Source organism: Ziziphus jujuba, chromosome 9 (genome assembly GCF_031755915.1).
Source record: "Ziziphus jujuba cultivar Dongzao chromosome 9, ASM3175591v1".
NCBI lineage: Eukaryota > Viridiplantae > Streptophyta > Magnoliopsida > Rosales > Rhamnaceae > Ziziphus > Ziziphus jujuba.
Genome location: NC_083387.1, coordinates 11,414,049 through 11,437,446, shown reverse-complemented (window position 1 = coordinate 11,437,446; position 23,398 = coordinate 11,414,049). Strand labels below are relative to the sequence as shown.

The following is a 23,398-nucleotide window of genomic DNA, read 5'->3' as shown; positions in this document are numbered from 1 at the left end:
TGCTGCAACATATATATTGTTCTTGTTATTTACTTCCACTGCAGGTGTCTTGCTGTGCAAACAGCCAACAAATTGGCAAAGATGATACCAGTAATAATTTTGACATGCCAAATTTTTGATTGCCCAATGTGCACCAGATAATCATACACCATGTACTGAAGAATTTCTGGTTTGTCTGTTTCCTGGCCGATAAAAGCTTTTGTTTTGTTAGTTTGCTTACTTTTTTCTCCATATTATTTTCAAATAAAAAAGTTGTCTTATATTATTCTGTCTTCAACTTTTCTAGTATGAAGATTACATATTAAGTCTATTAAATGCATGAAATCCATTTGTTTCATTATGTAATTACAGATTAAAAAAAAAAAAAAAAGTAAAAAAAGAAAAATCAAAGTAGTACTTAATAATCAATAAAAATGATCATTTGCTTGGAAACACCAATACAATTCAACAAACATACACTCTGCTCATTTGCGCAGTACAGGAAACCAATCTCCAGTTTTCCACTACACCAAACAGAATTTAAAAACTTTATTTTCTGTAGGGATCCAAGATTCTTCGAATACATATAAATCTTTTTATACCCCCACCAAAGCTACACAAACACCCATACACGCACACAAACGCAATTTCCAAACAAAGGAATAAAATAGAGACATCTGGGATAGTAAATATAAGCTCTTTTTTTTTTTTTTTCTTTTTTAAAAATTATTCTGAATTCGTTATTGTTGTCGTTCTTCATACCTGATCGTCATCCTGATTGATAAAGGAAGCAATTTTCTTGATCATAGCCAGAGCATTTTCACAAGTGGGTTTAAACATGTGGTAAACGTGCTCTTCATCTTTAGCTTCGTCCACCTCAACGGTCCCACCCCACCCATTCCTCTTCAGCAACTCACCGTAATACCAACCCCTATCTTTCAACACGTCCTTCTCAGCCACACATACCAGAACTCTCTCCCCACCCAACTTCCCAAGATTCGGATCCTTATCCGGGTTTATCAACGGGTCATCCAACCCGCTTGTTGTCGGGCATGCAAACATCCATATCCCTCCAGCCATCCTTCTCTTTTCGACCTGCGTCGACTCCGACCCGATCGGCGTCGATCCCCAGAAATATGGATGAATCAGAGCGATTCCGACCAGCTTCGGACCTCCCAACCCGTCCGAACCGACCCGTAAAGCCATATGGTGCGCAATGTTAGCTCCGGCGCTGTCTCCGCCAAAGAACACCCTCTGATAATCGACATAAGAGTTGAGCCAGTCTTGGGGACCTTTTCCATCGAAATGGGAAACAACCCATTTGATGGATTCCCAAGAATCTTCGTACGCAATGGGTAGAGGATGCTCCGGTGCTCTCCGGTAATGGACGGAGATTGCAACGACGTTAGCTTCAGCAACTAAGTTGATGACGAAGTTGTGGTAATTGCGAGAGAACGGCGTTTCGATGCAGAAAGCCCCGCCATGAAAGTAAACCAAGAGAGGAAGCCTTTTGTCAGTGGTGGTGGTGATGGTTTTGGGGATGTAAAGCCGAGCGGAGACGTCATTGTCCGGTGAGATGACGACGTCTTTGGAATCGACTCCCGTAGTTGGGTCCAAAGAAGGAGGGACGGTATCGATGCCTGCAATTCGCTCTATTCGACCATCTTTGAATATTTTGAGGTAGGGAGAGAAGTCATGGGCTACTTCGTTGCTTAAGTTTTGTGTATCCATGGTGGTGGTAGGTGGAGTGGTATTTGCAAGTACAACAATAGTGGATCTTGAGTGTGTTATATAAGATAGTGAAAGAGACAGATGAGGTTGGTGGTTGTGATGGTCGAGAAATAATGGACCATTGAAAGGATTCTGAGATTTTTTAATAAGGGCTTGGAGTTTTGTTGACATCTTGGAGATTGCAAACCCATTCTTAGCCAACCGTCTACAATGGCAATGACAGGTCAAGTCAATAATATCTTGGGCCATCTCATATCTTTTTGCAGTTTTCACAAGGACCATAAATAAATTTAATGGTGAAACACGTACCATTTAGGTTCTAGTGAAATTTTCTGTTTCTTGATTCTATCCCTAATAATAATATGATGTTATTTAAGTTAAAAAAATATTAATAAATAAGTAAAATTAAAAAATATAACTAAAAAATTAAAAAATATAACTAACTTTTAAAGTGATACTAGATTTTATCATTGGTTGAATATGAATAGAGATAAAAAGATCTCCATCTAAAAAAGTATAATTTAAATTCTTTAGTAAAATGTTTTGCATGTTAATTGGAGTTTGGTTTGGCTCTGGAGCTCTTTCAATTTGATTAGGTTGTATGTTTTATGTAAAATTAAACATGGAAATCAATGTTCGAACAACAAACAAATTAATAATTAAATTGAAATAATTTGACCAAAGGTTACCTCACTACCTTTATAGTGTATTCTTCTTTATACTACTAAACGCAACAAGATAAAAGACATTGATTCATTAGGTCACTACCTCATCTACCCCAAGTCCCTTTTTTTTTTTTGTGTCTGTATCTCCTAAGATTGTAAAAGCAAAAGCACGTTTAATTAGTTCATATAAACTGTTAGCTGTTATTTTCACATTCTTTTTAAAACATAATCATGTAAGTTTCAAATATACTTCAACTATTGTTTTCAATACTAAAAACAAAAAAACAATATAAAAATTATCATTCTAAAGAAGAAAAAAGAAAACCATATTGTTTAAATTTAAATAATATGATCAAACGTGGTCTACATTTCTATTTAATTCGCACTCGATGTGAGTAAAAGTAAGAGAATCAAATATCAATATTAATTTTTAATTATGGAAGCCAGAAGAAGTACAGATAACTAATGATTGACGAGGACGTATAATAATGCAAGTCTAGTTAGGAAAATTGTAAAACCAACATTATAAGCTTAAAGCTTTTCTCAATCCTAATTATAGAAATTGGTGTAATTAAATTTTCAATACTTTTTTTAGAAAGCAATTGGAATCTCTCAATGTTTGGTTTACAAAAGAGTCCCAGGTACTGTGGCAGCTGATATATTGTTTTTTCCTGCACAATTTTTAGCAAATAACTTTTGGGGTCACTCTAATATGTAGGTCGATTGAGTATGCAATTGAGGAAGCAATGAAATATTTTGGAAAGTAAAGTAATTGATAGAAGATATGGGACCAATAGTTAATTTTCACATGTGCATGTGGTCCATGTCTCTTAATTTCACATTATACATATAATTTTTTATTATGTGAATTTCTGCATATGTTTAAAATATAAATATACAAATAATTATTTTTGAATGATACTATTGACGAAACGTGTGTCCCTACATAATTGTATAGACATTTGCATCACAAAAAAATTCACTACATAGTTTTTTTGATACAGTCAAAGAAAAAGTTAGCACCAAAATCCCAATTCACTATTACAAATTATTACTACCAAATGGAAAAACAATCACAAAACCTTTTTTTATTTTTTTTGGTCTTCTTTTACTACTAAAAGGCTTAATTCAGTATTGCTATAACTTCTAAGAAAATAAACTTTAGTTGTGCTACAAAAATAAATTATTACTTGTTTGGTAAATCTATTATTTCGTAATTGTTGTATGATTCAAAATTAATATTTGAGTGTTTGACAAATAATAATGTTTATTTGTTATTATGTTGTATAATAATTAAAATATATATTATTTATTATCATCTCTTTATTTGTTATATTATTTTTTTATTATTATAACATATAATAACAAATATTTATACACAATTTTTTTTAATCACAATTATAATAAATGTTGATAAAAAAATATAATTAAAAAAAGAAAAAAAAACACTTTTGGCTGAGAGCCAGAGACTGGACCCATTGTATCACAAACAATAAGTTCACTCTACATGAATTCGAAGCGAGTAAAAATCAATTAACATATGAAAAGTGAAATGCATTGAAGCAAATAAAATGATTAATACAAGCATGATAATTGGAATGAAATGGAAGAAATGTGCCATTAATGATCAACTACACCACCTATTTATAAAATTAAAAAAAAACATAAAAAAAATTATCCAACTACACCAAAAGGGGCAGAGATATAACATTCCTCCTTCCCCATATGACCGATACAAATTATTATATTATTACCAAATCACAATAGACAACAATTTTCTTTTTTATTTAATTCGTACCAAAAAGATCGGCCAATTATAGTGCAATACTTGTATGCTTTTAATCTAGACAGAGAGAGAAGAGTAATGAATTTTTAGTTGGATTACGTACAGAATATGTGCACCAACAAACACTGAGTCTTTACTATTTGATCTTTTAGTAGTTCTCTAATTAAACTCCGCCATAAATGCACAGAACCCATCAGCTATAATTAAAAAGGTATTAATTGATCTATTATTAGTGTTAGGATAAAGTGATCATTATAATTAATGCCCAACTTATTATTCAACCGTGCACTACTCTCAATAATTAATCTAACTCCTCCATTCGGCTAAGGTGTTGTTTAATAATATGTTCAATTTTTTTTTTTCTAGTTTATCTATCTCAAGTCTATTTCCAATTTGTTTGTCTCAATTAATTACAATTATTTTAAAAAAAAAATCAAATTGAAAATAATTTGAAATGGATTTCAATATTTCATGTTTATGCCTTTTTGTTTTTTATCCCATCAAATTCATAGATTTTTAACTATAATGCTAATAAATGTTTGTAATAAGCATACTAGATATAATGAAGAGAAGAAAAAAAATTAAAAAATTAAAAACAAAAAGAAAAAAAAAGAAAAGGGAAACAAAAACAAAACTGAATGCGTTCCAACTTGATCAGAAGTCCCCCAAGGACAAGCAAAAAATAAAAATAAAAATAAAAAAAAATCAATGCCCTACCAAACTAAATCTAATCAAATAGAAATGACAATTTTTTTTCTCCCAACATTAAAAAAAAAATATATATATATATATATATATGTATATAAAATTAAAGAAATTTGTTGGTTAAATAAATAGGGCTATACGCCATAGTAGAGGTGGCAATCCAAGTCATGATACGGCGATACAATTCTAAAATGACACAAAATAAATGGGTTTGGATTTATCATAAATGGATTCGGATCATAATCGGGTCAACCTGTTTAACACGATTATTAATCGTATCATTTTCGGGTTGACCCGTTTAATTCGAAATTGACATACTATGACCTATTTAAATTTAATTTTAAATTATAATTTTAGCCATAATATATTATTTAACAAATAAAAAATATTACAAATTTAAAAACTTTATAAAAGTAATTTTTTTATTATTAATTTTTTAAAGACAATTTTTTAAAAGTAAATTTTTTTATTAATAGGTTAATTTTCAATAAATATGTTAATTTTTAGGTTAACAAGTCAATATTAAGATTAATAGATTAACAGGTCAACACGATCTGTTAGAATAATCGTGTTAAACAGGTCGTGTCGGATTGACCTGTTTATAAACAAGTCGGGTTGGTATTTTAGATACCTGACACGATTAATAAATGGGTAGGGTTAGGGTTGAGCATTTTTGACACAATTATTAAACGGGTCGACGCGAACCCGACACGTGAACATGAATTGCCACCTCTACACCATAGACCCCCGTTCAACCCCACTCTTCTCCAATTCCTCCCCACGACCATCAGATGGTCCTTCAACACCAACATCCTCTCACACCTAATCCCAGCCAGATCGTCTGCAGTCGGTTTCAGCCTCCGATCCTCCAACCCTTTATTTTTCGGACACATGTACAGCCACATCTTACCGTTGTCTATACCGTTGAAATACAGATATATTAAAAAGCTCCAACAACCCTCACTCGAGGCAATCTCGTTGATCTGACCCGAAAAATTATATTATGAGCAATACACTATCCCCGCCGATAGAACCAAGTCAAAATCAGCACAATCAATTAGCCATGGGTTAGGCCGATTTCGATTACCGTGGGCACTATCCACTTAAGTGCATCCCACAAATCTTCGTAGCATGTTGGAATCGAGTGCTCCAAAGCTAGCCTATACTCGGTGGAGACGGCTAGGGCTTTAGAACTAGCAGCCAGCGAAGAGACATGACTGTGCATGCGAGGAGAGAATGCGAATTCGAAGGAGAGTTCACCGCCGTGGATGTACAAGAAGAGTGGGAGTTTTTGGATCGGATCATGAGTCCGAGGTAAGAAACTATGAGCGGACACAATGGGTTCCTGAGAGATCACGACGTTCTTGGATCAAATTCCAAGGATGGGATCATCGGAGGCTGGTGGGATTTTGTGGATGGGGTGGGATCTCTCAATGCAACCGTCTTTTGTATACTCGGAAAAAATGACTGTCGTAAACTACATCGTCATTGTTATAAGTAGCTTCCATTATTAGATGAGTGTGAGAAAAAACGCTGTTGGATTATCAGGAAGGTGATCTGTTACTTTGTTGCGTAGTGGAAACTAATAGATAAGAGGAGGAAGGCGTAGAATGCATGTGGAGAGACTATTACATATAAAATAATAATATACATTAATAATATTATATATATATATATATATATAGAGAGAGAGAGAGAGAGAGAGATTTGTTTTTATGGCATGTGAATGAGAAAAATTCAGATGACTCTGAACTATTGTCCTTTTACAAATTTTTTCACATGTGATAAATATAATAATGAAACTATTAATATATTAAATTATATATTATTTTAAAATTATATCATTCAATTTTTATTCCGTCTTAAAAATTTATGAAATAGATGATCAAGAACATGAAAAAGAAAATGGGTAAAATCGCCTATAATATCATCGATATATGAAATAGATGATCCAAAACGTGTCCAAGTTGTTTGCAAGTCGAACGTTGAACATTAGGCCTAAATCAATAATATTTTAAAAAATGATTGTTCTTTTGGAGATAAAAACAATTTATAAATTTCTTTCTTTCACCATCTCTGTTTATACTAGCACTATATCTTACTTTGTCATTATTTCCTCCACTTTGATGCTTTTTTTGGTTATTGTTTACTAGAACTTTATTGTAGTGCTAGAATAGCACTTTCTTCAATCTTTTCTTGTCTTATAGATCTTTTTTGTTCAATTGCTTGTAAAGCATCAACAGACTCTGACAAAGAAATCTGATTCAGGTCTTTTGACTCACTTTACTATCACTTATTTTCTCTCCAAGAATTCTGATTTTGTTTACTACCTTCATGAGTCTACCTATAAATTATTTCACCAACCCAAAATCCTTCATTCTTAAAATCTCAAACTTCTTTCTTAAATTCAATATCTGCATCTGTCTTGTTCTTACACTTCCTTAGAACTCTTCTTTTAGCTTGTTCCAGATCTTTTTGACTATAGTGCAAACCATAATTCTGGTGAACATCACATCTAAAATACCAACATGTAAAGTAGATAAATCCTTAAACTTTTTAGCAACTTTCTCACTATATTGCTTTATTTGTGCAATAGTAGGATTTGCCCTCAAAGGAGAAGGATTGCTATTGGTTTCTATAATTTCCCAAAAGTCAAGACCTTCGTCTTTATAGACCATATGGGATAATTTTCTCTAGAAAATATAGGAGACAATGGAGCAAAAAAATGAGTTGAAGCCATAGAAAAAACAAAGATAGGTTAGAGGAAGGTTTCTGTATTTTTTTATTTTATTATTATTATTTTTTTTTTTTTTTTGCTATTTCACTCACTATCCTTCTAAGATCATAGAAGCTTCAATACGATTTTGTAGGTTTTAAAATGAGAAACATAGCAAAAATGAAAAAAAAAAAAAAAAGGAAATGTGAAACTTAATCTAATGCAAAAAAAACTACTCTGCATTCATTTATGGGTAGAAAATATATAAGCACAAATTTACAATAGTAATTAACCTAATTTTCACCTAACATTGGAGTAACTATACTATCATAAATCAAATCATACTTTGGCTACCTAATACATCAATTTTTTAGCAAAAATGTTGGTTATAAACCAATTAAATATTTCCATAAACTAAATATATATAAAATAAACTAAAAATACTAATAACAACAACAAAAGTGTCATTACTCAACAGCTTGTGTTAGTCTAATATTGACATTTGTATGGCTTAGATGTTAAATCTATAAAGATCCAAAAAGTTGCTTTTTTGCTTTCACATAGTGGAACCATCATATGTAAAAAATGTATATATATATATATATGAATGAATTAGAAGAGTGCATGGGAGCTCTCTAAGTTCTCGACAAGTACCAACACATATCTAAACACTTTCTACCTCTGTTTTTATTCCTAAAGAGAAAGCTGCTGTTTAAATATTTTATTATCCTTGCAGTGACTTGTGTTGGTCAACATATATATTGTTCTTGTTATTTACTTCCATTGTAGGTGTCTTATTGTGCAAACAACCAACAACTTGGTAAAGATGATATCATAAATAATTTTGAGATGTCAAATTTTGATTGCCCAACGTGCACCACGTAGTCATACATTATGTACTGAATAATTTCTGGCTTGTTTGTTTCCTGGCTAATAAAAGCTATCTTGCTTTTGTTTTGTTAATTTGCTTACTTTTATCTCCATATTATTTTCAAATAAAAAAGTTGTCTTATGTTATTCTGTCTTCAACTTTTCAAGAATGAAGATTATACATTAAGTCTATCTGTTAGGATTTGCGGAACAAAAATCAAATTGAGAATAATCAAGCAACAAAAAAATAGAGCAAGAAAGAAAAACAAATAGTGACACAGAGATTTAATGTGGTTCAGCGATGTGCCTACGTCTACAGCAGAAGGCTGAATCTGTAGTCCACTATCAAGGAGAATGGTACGAGATTGATGAAGAAACAACAACAACAACAACAACAACACCTTCTCCAAAATAAGCCCCAAAGGGCAATCTCAATCACTCACGCAACCAACCAAGTCCAAGTAATGCCTGCACTTACTAACTAAAAAAGGCTTTGTAATAATATCTGCAGCATCGTCAACAATAAACACTTTTTGACACCAATATTACATTCCTCAAATACATCTTGTACAAGTGATATCTTACGTCAATATGTTTCGTCATCTCATGATACATCTGGTCTTTAGTGAGATAGATAACACTTTGATTGTCACAATTGATGACTATAATCTCCTGCTCAGAACTCAACTCACCTCTCAACCCCTCAACCAAATAGCTTCTTTCATTGCTTCAGCTATAGCCATAAACTCAACTTCTGCGGTTGATAGTGCAATTGTTGCCTACAAAATAGACTTTCAACTAACAGTCATAGCTCCGAGAGTAAACACATAACCAATAGTGGACCTCCTCCTCTCAAGGTCTCCATCAAAATCTGCATCAACATATCCAATCACACCCTTCTTACTTTAGCCAAACTCTAAACAAATGTCAATAGTACCTCTCAAGTATCTTAGAATTCACTTGACTGTTTGTCGGTACTGTTTACCAGGATTAGCCATATACCAGCTCATAGCACTAACAACTTGTACAATGTCAGGACCGGTGCACGCCATACCATACATCAAACTACCAACAGCACTAGAGTAAGGAATATGTGATATATACTCAATATCTCTATCAGACTCTGGTGACATATCAGTAGACAATCTAAAGTGAACAATCAATGGAGTACTTACAAGTTTAGCATTTTTCATCCCAAAATGCTCCAAAACTTTCTCAACAAAAGATCTTTAAGTCAAGAAAAGTTTACCTATAGATCTATCTCTTTCAATCTCCATACCAAGAATCTTTTTCGCCACTTCCCAATCTTTCATCTCAAATTCACCACTCAACTCTGCTTTAAATCTGTTGATATTAGATTTCTTCTTTGCCACTATCAGCATGTTATCAACATAAAGCAACAAATAGATAAATGAGTCATCTTCCAACTTCCTAAAATATACGTAGCTATCATATTGGTTCCTAGAATAGACGTGGCTAATGATAAACCCAGCAAACCGCTTATAGGGGATTGTTTCAAACCATACAAAGATCTTTTTAACAAGCACACATGATCCTTTTTTCCTTCAATCTCAAAACCTTCGGTTGTTACATATAAATGGTCTCCTCAAGCTCACACTACAAGAAAGCGATCTTCACATTTAGCTGCTCCAACTCCAAATCATGCATAGCAACTAGCGCTAACAAGGCATAAATACAAGTATGTTTAATAACAGGAGAAATACATTATTAAAATCAACTCTCTGTACATGTGAATACCCCTTTGCTATTATATATGCCTTGTACCTTGCATTTTTAACACTAGCAATGCCTTCTTTCTTCTTGTAAACCCACTTGCATCCCACAATCTTCTTACCTTCTAAAGGTAACGCCAACTCCCAGGTGTGGTTTTTATGAAGTGACTCTACCTCTTCTTACATAGCAATTAACCACTTTACTGAATGCTCACATGAAATAGCTTCATAATAGATGCGAGGATCAATGGGACTCTTAATCTCCTGTGCAAAAACACAAGCAAAAGTAACATAGTCGGCTAAAGAAGAGGGCTTTTTGATTTCCCCACACGGTCTATCATTGGCCATCGAATGCCGTTGCACCTCCTCGACTTTCTCCTCTTCCACATGAGTTGGTATCTCAACTGGGTCTGAAACGGAACCATTCTATGAAATACTTGCTTCCTCCACCCTAAACTCCACTTGCTTTTGCACACTATTTGAAACAACAGACTTCTTCTTCAGATGCAATATGACCATCTCATCAAACACAACATCTTTACTTATCACAACCTTAAATGACTTTGGATCATGAAGCCAAACTTTGTATCTGTTTACACCCTGTGGGTAGCCAAGAAATATGCCCTTAATTGAATAAGGCTTAAACTTACCTTCATTAACATGAATATAGGCGGGGCATCCAAACACCTTCAAATCTAAATAATTAGTAGGTTTTCCAAACCGTCCATTTTCAAGAGTGTTACAGTCAATTGACATTCATAGGGAATGGTTCACCAAGTAGCAAGCTGTAGCAGCTGCTTCTGCCTAGAAGTCTTGTGCCAACCTAGAATTTGACAACATGCACCAGACCTTCTCCATAAGAGTTCTGTTCATGCTCTCAACCACGCTATTTTGTTGTGGAGTCCCTTTGAGTGTAAGATGTCTAATAATCCTTTCATTTCTACAAAACTCATTGAAAACTCCATTACAAAACTCAAATACATTATCCGTAAAGATATGCTTCACCATTTTTCCAATCTGCTTTTTTACCAAAACTTTCCATTTCTTAAAGGTAGCAAATACATTATTTTTATGCTTCAGAAAATATACTCAAACATTCCTAGAGAACTCATTAATGAAGGTCAACATATATTTGCCACCACCCTTAGAAGCAGTACACGTGGGTCCTTAAAGATCAAAATGAATGTAATCTAAAGTGCTCTTGGTTTTGTGAATTCCAGTATTGAAGATAACTCTCTTTTGCCTTCTAAACACATAATGCTCACAAAATTCCAACTTCGAGATACTCCGATCACCAAGCAAACTCTGTTTGCTCAATATCACCAAACCCTTCTCACTCATATGACCCAACCTAATATGCCAAAAACGAGTAATATCCAAATCTGACATGGACACTGAAACTACAGCCGACCCCATTCAACAGAACTCTGTAGCTAGTATAATGTACCAAGCAGGCTAGCTTTCATCGCTACCAAGTGTCACGTTCCGCATGAAAATGGAGGAATCCTTGAGGCTTATCTAGAATATTCAAGACTCTACTTGAGAATTCATAATAATTCAAGAGAAATCTAAAGGGGTCCAGAAGATTCTAGAAACTTCTAGGTAAGAGAATTCTAGAAAGTTATAGATGATTCAAGAGAAGTCTAGAAGGTTCTAGATGACTCAAGAGATCTCTGGAAGGTTCTAGAATACTATAGAACAATCTAAGACTTATATACCTTCTAGAACATTCTAGGATCATGTAGTAAGATGGCTTTCTAGAATAGTCCATAGAAATATCTAGGAGAATTATCTAGAATCTTATCTAGGATAATGCCATGTGTACAAGATCTAGAATGTTGTATTCTCGTACTACGTGCCAAGCCCTCTATATAAAGGGGGTGAACCCTCATTTGTAAATAGAACCAAGAATCTACACATTCACTTGTAAAACTCTCTTCTAAGCAATATACTTTCATTCTCCCAAACTCTCTTTTGTGCTCTAGTCTTCTTTGCTTAAGCTTTCACTTTTTGTGAGAAAAAGGCTTACTTAGTTGCAATAAAGGGTTGGAATAGTAAGTAAGGCCGCACGGCTTAAATGGTAAACAAACAAGTCCATGACAAGTGGTATCAGAGCTTGGTTAGAGTTAGCATCTAGAGCAACATGTCTTCATCAGAGGTTGTGGTTGAGGAGGCAAGGGGAAGGGAGACCAGCCCCAATGCTGGAAGAAAAGGACGAGGGCGTTCAAAATCAAAGGACGTTCTCACTGCCATGGAGACCAAGGTGGTCAAGATGGAGTTGGCCGTTGCCAACATGTTGGAGCGGCTTGACCGTGTGGAGCAAGGCATGGAGGAGCTCGATGGTCGTGTGGGTGACCAAGTGGGGGGGCTTAGAGGTACCATGCAAAGCACCAACGAGGCCAACACCGAGGCATGGCGTCGTGAAAGCCAAGCTTTCCAAACAAAGGTAATTGAAACCTTGTCCCTCATGCAAGCTCAATTGGATGAGTTTAACAAAAGCTTTGAGGAGACGCGTGAGGATTGGGCATTATGCAAGCAAGCTGCAACTAAGGGCGCCATTAATACTCAACAAGTAGTCTCTACTCCAAGGGTGGATGTTCCCAAGTCCAAGGAGTTTAGTGGAAAAAGAGATGCCAAGGAGTTAGACAACTACATGTGGCATATGGAGCGGTACTTTGAGGCCTTGGATTTTCAAAATGAGAAACAAAAGGTAAACACCATAACCCTCTATCTTACTAATCTTGCTGCAGTATGGTGGCGTAGAAAGCATGAAGAAATAAAGAAAGGCACATGCGTAATCAACTCTTAGGAAGAATTAAAGAGTGAACTAAAGAAGCAATTCTATCTCGAGAATGTGGCAAATGATGCTAGAAAGCGCATGAAAGAGTTGAAGCATCAACGATCCATTCGTGAGTATGTGGAGCAATTCTCTGGTCTATTGCTCCAAATTCCCAACATGAGTGCGGAGGATTTCCTTTTCAACTTCATGGATGGATTACAACCATGGGCATGTCAAGAGCTTCAACGAAGGGGTGTACAAAATATCTCAACTGCACTCACTACGGCCGAAACTCTTGTTGAATATAAGCGAAGTGAGTCTTCTAACCCCAAGCCTAAGAATAATTATACTAAACGTGGGGGAGACAAATTCCATAAACTCCCCAAAGTAAGGAGCATCAAAGAAGGCCACCATTACTTAGCAAAGATTGGAAGAAAGGAGCCAAGCCCGAACTAAAGCCGAAGGAAAATTGCTTCCTATGTGACGGTCCCCATTTGGCAAGAGATTGTCCAAAGAAGAAGTCATTAAGTGCCATGCTCGAAGAGAGGGAAACTCAAGAGCGACACAAATGGGTTGTCTACAACTTCTCAACTCATTGAAAGCTAGACCGATCCTAGCTCACAATGCAAAGAACAATTCCCTTATGTACGTGGCGGCACGTATTAATGGTAAGGATGCTCAAGTCATAGTGGACACCGGAACATCCCATAATTTCATAAAGAGGGAGAAGGCCATGAGGCTTGGCCTAAAACTTGACAAGGGTCAAGGGTGGTTAAAAACTGTGAATGCTGAAGCTAAACCACTAGATGGCATGGCTCGTAACGTGGAGTTACACCTCGATACTTGACAAGGTAAAGTCAACTTCTCCATTGCTCCTATGGATAACTTTGATATTGTGCTTGGCATGGAATTTCTTAGACAATTCAATGTGGTGTCACTCCCTCGCTACAACACGATGTGTATAATGGAGGGAGGCCTTTGCATGATCCCGACGATGCACAAGCCAAGAACTTCCAACCATCTCTCTGCCATACAACTCAAGAAAGGGATAAGGAAGGGAGATGCTACATTCCTTGCTACATTACGTGAGGAAAAAGAAGTTACTTCCAAGGAGCCACCTAAGGAGATTAGTCAAGTCCTTGAAGAGTTTAAAGATGTCATGCGACCCGAACTACCTAAAAGACTTCCACCAAGGAGGGAGGTGGATCATTGCATCGACTTGGAGCCCGGTGCCAAACCACCCGCAATGACACCATATCGCATGTCTCCCTCGGAGCTAGAGGAGCTAAGGAGACAACTTAAAGAGCTTTTGGATGCTGGTTACATTCAACCGTTGAAAGCACCTTATGGAGCACCGATCTTGTTTCAAAAGAAGCACGATGGTTTGTTAAGCCTATGCATCGACTATAGGGCACTTAACAAGGTCACCATCAAGAACAAGTACCCTATACTGTTGATAGCCGACTTATTTGATCAACTTGGAGGAAGGAGTCCCGCCGCATTCAAGGTTGCTAAAACTTGGCATGAGCAAGTGGACTTACCAAGGTTATACCTTCATAAAGCAACCAAGAAAATGAATAAATGGACCGACACGAAAAGAAAGCATGTGGAGTATCAAGTGGGAGACTTGGTGTTCGTCAAAATCCTTCCATCCCAACACAAGTCTACCCGAGAGCTACATAAAGGCCTTGTTCGTCGATACGAGGGGCCATTTTCGATCATCAAGAAGATGGACAAGGTATCTTATAAGGTAGAGTTACCTTCAACACTCAAACTTCATCCGGTCTTCCATGTAAGTTGCTTAAAGCCATACTACAAGGATGAGGAAGACCATACAAGAAGTGAGTCCAAGCGAGCACCAATAGAGGTATTCAACACTTATGACAAGGATGTGGAGAGCATCTTAGCTGATCGAGTAGTTCGTGGAAGGGATAACCATCCGAGTCATGAGCACTTGGTATAATGGAAGGGACTACCCGATAGCGAAGCAAGTTGGGAACCTGCTGATGCACTTTGGCAATTCAAAGAGCATGTTCGAAGGTTCAAGGAAGAAGACGCGACGAGGGCGTCGCGAGATCAGGTGGGGGAGAGTGTCACGTTCCGCATGAAAATGGAGGAATCCTTGAGGCTTATCCGGAATATTCAAGACTCTCCTTGAGAATTCATGATAATTCAAGAGAAATCTAGAGGGGTCCAGAAGATTCTAGAAGCTTCTAGGTAAGAGAATTCTAGAAAGTTATAGATGATTCAAGAGAAGTCTAGAAGGTTCTAGATGATTTAAGAGATCTCTGGAAGGTTTTAGAATACTATAGAACAATCTAGGACTTATATACCTTTCTAGAACATTCTAGGATCATGTAGTAAGATGACTTTCTAGAATAGTCCATAGAAATATCTAGGAGAATTATCTAGAATCTTATCTAGGATAGTACCATGTGTACAAGATCTAGAATGTTATATTCTCGTACTACGTGCCAAGCCCTTTATATAAAGGGGGTGAACCCTCATTTGTAAATAGAATCAAGAATCCACACATTCACTTGTAAAGCTCTCTTCTAAGCAATATACTTTTATTCTCTCAAACTCTCTTTTGTGCTCTAGTCTTCTTTGCTTAAGCTTTCACTTCTTGTGAGCAAAAGGCTTACTTAGTTGCAATAAAGGGTTGGAATAGCAACTAAGGCCGCACGGCTTGAAAGGTAAACAAACAAGTCCGTGACACAAGGCACCCTTCAAAATCCTTAAAACGCCACCTCCACTAGAAATGGATTAAATTCTTGGATATATCTAGAACGTCACATAAGTCAGACAGTGTTATGATAATTCAATCATGCATATTCACCCTAACAGTTCCAATGCCAACAACATTGTAAGAATGATCATCTCCTATAAGCACAATACCTTTATCCACTGGAATATAAGAAAAGAACCAATCTCTGTGGAGACGGATGTGAAACAAACAAACTAAATCCAAAATCCATCCTTGCTTGCCCGGCTATCCTCAGTTACCAAATATACACCACCATCTTCAATTTTCTCATGTGCAACACTGGCTTCGGTATGTTCCTTACCCTTTTCATTATTTTTGCTCTAAAACTTAAGACAGTCAGATTTGATATGCCTCTTTCTCTTGCAGTAATGACAAGTAAGATTTCTAAATCTCGACTTCGATCTTGACCAGCTACCACTATTGTTGTTATTATTATTATTATAATCTTTAAATGATGTTCTACCTCTAACAACCAATCCCTCTTTGAAACTTCTAAAATTATTATTATGAAAATTGCTAGTCAACTTCTTATCAAACAACTACTTAGAATACAAAGAACCTTTCACATCCTTCAATTTTAGGGTTTTATTATTGTAAATCAAAATTTTCCTAAAATTTTTATACGACGGAGGTAAGGAACGCGGAGACATCAGGGCTTGATCTTCATCGTCATATTCATCTATGTGCATCTTAATAGACATACCTTCAGCCATTAAAAGGATGTACAGACAGTGCTTCACAATCAATTTCATAGTGAGATTCTTTGTGATATACAAACATTCCAACTTGTCCCACAAGTCCTTTACTATCTTCTGATCAAGGACCTCCCTCAAAACTTCATTGGATAAGCATCACTGGATGGTGGATAGGACATGCTCATCAACCTCGGCTTTCTTTTCGATGTCCCATGAAGATGGCATCTAATTTTTGCTGGTCAACGCCTTATGCAAACCGTTCTGTGTCAAAATCGCCTTCATCTTAACTTGCCACATGGAGAAACCCATATTGCGCTCGAACTTCTCGATGTCGAACTTAGTTGTCACCATGAAGAAAATTCCCAAATACATCAATATGGCTCTAATGCCAGTTTGTTAGGATTTGTGGAACAAAAATCTAATTAAGAATAATCAACAACAAAGAAATAGAGCGACAAAGAAAAAAATAGTGACAGAAATCTAACATGGTTTGGCGATGTGCCTACGTCCACATAAGAAAGTAGAATCTATAATCCACTATCAAAGAGAATGATACAAGATTAATGAAGAAATTAACTCTCAGAAAATCCAAAACCCTAACACACCTAGTTTCTCAAATCTCACAATGCGGCATAATACCCTAGTAACTGATATACATGGGTATTTATATAATAAAACAAAAGTAGACCATAAACGAATCCAAAATTTTGAGTTATTTTCCAACACTATTAAATGCATGAAATCCATTTGTTTCATTATATAACTACAGACAAAAGTTAAAAGTTAAAAGAAAAAAATCAAATTAGTACTTGATTTATCAATAAAAATGATCATTTGCTTGGAAACACTAGTACGGTTCAATAAACTTACATGCTGCTCATTTGCGCATTATAGAAACACCAATCCCCAGTTTTCCACTACACCAAATAGAATTTAAAAATTTTATTTTCTCTAGGGGATCCAAGATTCTTTGAATACATATAAATATTTTCATACCCCTACCAAGCCACACACATAAATACAATTTCAAAATGAAGAAATAAAAATAGAAACATCTGGGATAGTAATTTCAAGCAAATGGCAAATCAACATTCTCCAGTGTTATCTTTTGATTCAATGGTCGAGAACAACATCATCAACCAGATGGAGGGTTAAATTTTTGCCAACATAAATCAAAGATCAAAAAAGTTCGATATAAAGATTCCCAACGTACGATTGCAACTCTATCCAGTACACACAGGAAATATTCAAGAATAGTACAAAAACTATTCATATGTTGAAAAATATGAAGGAAGAATAATTATTATTTGAAATCCGAATTGAAATTCGAATTTGATTCTTATAAATAGGCCTTCAATGTAGAAGAAAAGACATCTAATCTCCTTGTAATTTATTTATTTTCCATCTTTTGTAACATTCTTCTCTTTCTCTTTAGAAATTAGTATAAGAGCCTTAAGATATTTGTGCCTTGTAATGTGACAACATATGTAAAAATTTCTTATGTTATTGTGAGTGTAATCCTGTTATATTATCAATATAAAAAAGCCTTTATTTTATAGAGATATGTTTTAATTATCTAAGTATTTTTAATATACATGTTTAAGTTTCCTAGCATTCTTGTTTAACTATATCTTCGTCATTAATTTAAAACCTATACATTTGGTTTTTTATAAATCTTATGTTTCCATACCTTGTCCTCTATTTTGTTGAATGTAGAGGTTTTTCGGTAATTGGTTTAAGCACCTTTAGAAAATTAAAAGGTTTTAGATATCATAATTAATTAATGGAAGAAGATAAAAGTCAAAATCTAAAATGTCAAGAAAATACGAATTGATCTCATATTATGTATATTGAATATAAAAATGAAAATTTCAAAAATATTTGTGATAGTCTAAATAATATTACTCATTTTGTTTGTTATACTCTAAAAAATATAAATGGTCAATTTAAAAATTTTAAAACTGATCTCCAAATACTAAAACCAATTAACTATAAACCAAATTCTAAATTAACTATTTTAAATAGACACTACTCTAATAAAAAAATTTAACCAAAATGAATTTTCAAATATTAAAAAAAAAAAAAAAAGTATATTACTGGCAAGCACTTTATAACACTCCTCAACGTAACACCACCCCACGACCATCAGATGCTCCTTCTCTACCATGCACACCAACACCCTCTCACACCCACTCCCAGCCAGATCATTTGCAGCTGAGTCTAGCCTCTCATCCTCCAACCCTTTACTTTACGGACATATGTATGTCAGTATCTTATCAATCCTCATTCGGGGCAACCTCCTTGACTCGGCCCAAGAAATTACGTAATGAGCAATGTTTACTCCTCCACTATCTCCACCGATAGAATCCAATCAAAATTATTGCGACCATTCAGCCACGAATCGGGTCCATTTTGATTATCATGGGCCGCTATCCATTTGAGTGCGGCCCATGAATTTTCGTAGCATGCTAGAATCGGATGGTCCAGCTAGCCTACACTCAACGGAGACAGCTATGGCTTCGAACTCAACAACCAACAAAGAGGCATGACTGTATATGCGAGGAATGAATGTGGATTTGAAGAAGAATCCGCCACCATGGATGTACAGTGAGAGTGAGAGTGGGAGTTTCTAGGTCAGATCGTGAGTCCAAGATAAGTAAATACGGGCAGATACGGCGAGCTCCTGAGAGATCACAACGTCTTTAGATCGGATTCTAATTGATGGATCGTTAGAGGGTGGTAGGATTTTGTGGATGGGATGGGATCTCTCAACGCAACCATCTTTGTATACTCGAAAAAAAAAAAAAAGACAATTGTAAACTACATAATCTTTGTTATAGGTAGCTTCCATTATTAGATAAGTGTGAGAAAAAACGCTGTCGGATTATCAGAAAGGCGATTTGTTATTTTGTCGCGTATTGGAAAAGGATAGATAAGAGGAAGACGTGGAATGCAGGTGGAGAGACTAGTACATATAAAATAATATTATACATTAGTAATAATTATAAAGAGAGAGATTTACTTTTATGTCATGTGAATGAGAACCAATCAAATGATTCTGAACCATTACCCCTTTATTCCGTCAATATGGAAAAAATGGGTGAAATTGCCTGCAAGGTGGTCGATACATCGAAAATTTCAAACCTCCGACATCGATAATGGGTGGAAGGAATATTTGCCAATGGTATCCATGGAAATCGTCAATATTTCCAATGTAAAATAAATAGAATAACAGGCGAAAATCAAAGAAATATCATCTATGTTGTTACCGAAATTGCCAAAAAGATTCGAAAAATCATAAGATGTCGGTTTGTTAGTACAACCAAAAATAAAAAAAACAACCTTTTAAGTTTTGACAGAAGAAGATGATTTTTACTTTCATGTTTTAACCTAATGTAAATGGGTTGGGCTTCTAGAAATGTGTATGGGCGGCTATCTGACAGAAGCAGATGATTTTTACTTTTATGTTTGAGTAATTTATAAAAGTAAAACTTGGTTTACTTGAGATAATAAACGAGGCTCACGGAGCGTGTGTGAAACAAATGCAAGGCCTTCTAAAAACAAAATAAATATAAATTTCTAAACTATCTTTAACGGATGTTTGGAAAATATCAAAAATAAAAAAGAAAATTAATTTTTAAAATTTAATTTTTTGATAATTATTTTTTTTTTAATTTATTTGGTAAGTAATGAAAAAATTGAGATTGATAAATAATTAAATTTAATATTATATAATAAATTAAAGGTAAATATGTATTTTTTTAAAAAAAAATTAAAACTATTTTATACGAGATTTTCAAAATGATACCTATATAGATGGGAACAATTTTCTATATATTTTTTTACATTGATAGCAATCCAATTCCTTGGACCTACACTTTTCCACTCCACAATAAATATCCAAAAAAAAAAAAATTATTACTATCTCAAAAAAATTATATTTTTACTGACTTTATTTTTATTCAAACATACTATAAATAGTAATTATTTTCTAGCATAAAAATTATATTACACTTCCAAATAAAAAATAAAATAATAATAATAATAATAAATAAATAAATAAAATAAATATGATGCAAATAAATTAGCAGAGAGCTTAAGTAATTGATCAATCTCATCGAATAGATTTTTAAAATATTAAAAAATCACATAATTATGTATTTATATTTAAAACTTCTAAGCATGTTAACAAATATAGAATTTTAATGTTATATACATATTTTATTTTTTTGTATCAACACATATTACTATATATATTAGAATAAAACAAATAAACACATATTACTATATAAATTATAACTTGGTTATCTATGATATATTTAAGCAATATAATTATTTCAATTATTGTATTATTTTGTTCTTATACAATTTTAAATTTTTTTTTTATAATTTTCATAATTTTACAAAATTCCATTCACATCTATATGTCGGCATCGATGTTTTCACCCACTGCAGAACCACACGATTTTTTTTGACGTACGACATAAATAAGATAATTTTCACGTTGCAGAGAGTGACGGAGACCGAGACAAGACAGTGAAAAAGTTAGCGTGTAGGATAGGAAAGCAGGAAAGGTTTATTAACACATTTTAATGGCTACTGCTTTTTTTGTTTTTTTTTTTTCGATCGTCTCCTTTCGTTATCTATTTTCTAGTTTACAGAAATGTGTAGGGTCTTTTTTTATTTATTTTTTGTTATCTTTATGAATGGACTTTTTATGCGGAGCAAACGGAAATTATTTATCTTCCGGACATCAATTGAAATATATATATATATATATATGAATTAGCAAGTGAGTTAGCTTAACAAAATGAATAAAAAAATGCATATGTGAGATTAATTGCTCTCTCAACTATCTTTAGGTTTAAGTTTTCTTTTTTTGTTTATTATCAGTACTACTGGTCATTATAATCAGAAACCAAAAGAAAAAAAACAGAGAAAGCAGAGTAACAAAAGAATGATGCTGAGCATATGAACAAAATCTATATAACAGGTTGAATAACGAAGTGAGTATAGGAGAAAAAGGAATTGGACTTACTTGTAAAGTGTTGCGGAGCTACTGTGAGATGGAAAAGATGAGCATTTGAGAGACAAAAGTGAAGAACCATTGAAGGGTAGAACACATGTGGTCGCCATACCCAGAGGAGCTTTCTTTTCTTTTCTTTTCTTTTTTCTTTTTTTTCCTTTCCTTCTTCTTTTCTTCTTCTACGACCAATAAGAACTCTGTAGTGCTTTTAGCTAGGGCATGTCCTGGTCCTCCTTATGACCAAACAGAAAAATTCCAGAGCACGAATTGTGCCCTTTTCCAGCTATATGGTAAAATAATTCATATTGGGCAGAATTTGTGAATAAATTGTACCCACAAAAGAAAGTTATACGTGTCTGCATTCAGAAAACAAAATAAATAAATAAATAAAGTCAGTTGGCAGCATCTCGTTGGCTGACAGTACTGATGCTTGAACTGACCCAAACTTTGTCAAATTGCTTTACAACAACCAAGCAAGATCATAGATCACCCCCTAGTCCTGAGCTGATCCTCTAAAATGGCAAAATTTTCTTTAAATAACAAATTAAACATTACATATTCAACCATGATCACAATCTATTTACCAAAAAACCATGATCACAATATGCGCCATGGGCCCCCAAAAAAAAAAAAAAATCACAACCTATAATTAAGTAAAAAATAATAGAAAGAATAGAATTTGACATGAAATTATCAAGCTTTCTTCTAATAAGTTCCTATTTTTTTCTAAATACATAAGTTATTTTTAAAAAAATAATATTGCAGATATTAAATAAATATAACCAAATACTATATATTAGTATATGATTGGTTTATACCTAATTATATTTATTTTTAAAATGTTCGCTTATTTATAACTAAATTATAATAATATATAGACCAATGGAATATTAACACAATTTATACACATTTTAATAAATTTATTTGGTATATTTAACATTACTCTCTTGAACTCCTCAAAATAATTCTCCCACTGCTCTCCCAATGTCTCTACTTGGGAAGAAATAGGGAATTTAACGTGAATTTAGAAAGCAAGACTTTCAATCTAATAATTTGAATATTTAGTAAATTTATAATTATTTTAATAAGATTTACATATCCAATATCTTTCCCTATATATTAAAGGCCTACTCTAGCCCTGTCTTAAGAAGGAAAGCGCCTTCCTCATCAGTTCCCTCAATGGATCTTTCTTCTCTGCCACAAAAACTAGCACTCTTCTACAGTCAAGCTCGCCAATTTTGGATCTGCAACCGGGTTCAATCGATCTCTGGTTGTTCAGGGTAGTTTCCATTATTAGATAAGGTAAATGTGCTATCTAATTCTTTATATTAGAATCAACTCCTTTCAATTTTCTTTTATATTAGACAAATGTTCTATTAGTATCAACTCCTTTCGATTTTCTAATCCTGCGGATGTGGTTAATTTTTATTTTTAAATTCTTCTGACCCATTAAGAGTGCTTCCTTGGTAAATGGTAATAATTTCGGTTTATTTGGGCCTTTTCTGTTGGATTTCATTTGGAGGCAAAGAAATTTTGTGCTTTATGACTCATTGTCATTGAGAGATTCAAAATAATATGTGGTATTTATTGGAAGCCTCCTCCGTCTGGTTTAATTAAGCTTAACTTTTGGCTGCTTCTTTTTAATAAAGATTCCTGTTGCATTATTGGTGTGGTGTTGCTAGTGATTCATCTTCTAAGGTGGTGCCTTTATGGCCCAGAGTTTGTCTTGCTTTTTCTATGAAACTGGCTGAAACTCCTTGGTACTTTTTGGGCTTTAGAATGTGCTAAACAAGAAGGGGGAATTCGGCCCTTTTATCCTCCTTGGCAGAGCGTTAATGAAATATAACCCTCCTCTTTTATTATTATTTTTTTTTTTTGCACTTTAATATCAATTATAATCTTAAAATAATTTCAAAAAACATCCATATCCTTTTACATTAATTTCC

The 23,398-nt window shown here is 34.2% G+C and overlaps 1 protein-coding gene across 1 annotated transcript; it reads right to left on the bottom strand.

Annotated features, from left to right (window-relative positions):
- Positions 1-391: 391 nt before the first annotated feature.
- LOC107411257 (probable carboxylesterase 12) lies at positions 392-21,737 on the bottom strand. The gene is made up of 2 exons (XM_016018802.4): positions 21,465-21,737; positions 392-1,915 (listed from the first exon to the last, which is right to left on the bottom strand). The coding sequence occupies exons 1-2, from the start codon at positions 21,560-21,562 to the stop codon at positions 736-738; spliced, it is 1,278 nt and encodes a 425-aa protein (XP_015874288.3). The 5' UTR covers positions 21,563-21,737; the 3' UTR covers positions 392-735.
- Positions 21,738-23,398: the final 1,661 nt, after the last annotated feature.

Bases quoted from the DNA above. Each gene is read 5' to 3' on its own strand.
- LOC107411257 (XM_016018802.4), bottom strand. From the start codon at position 21,562: ATGGCGACCACATGTGTTCTACCCTTCAATGGTTCTTCACTTTTGTCT. The intron at 1,916-21,464 runs GTAAGTCCAATT...TTGCCATTGTAG, and splicing joins AGCTCCGCAACACTTTACAA to ACGGTTGGCTAAGAATGGGT.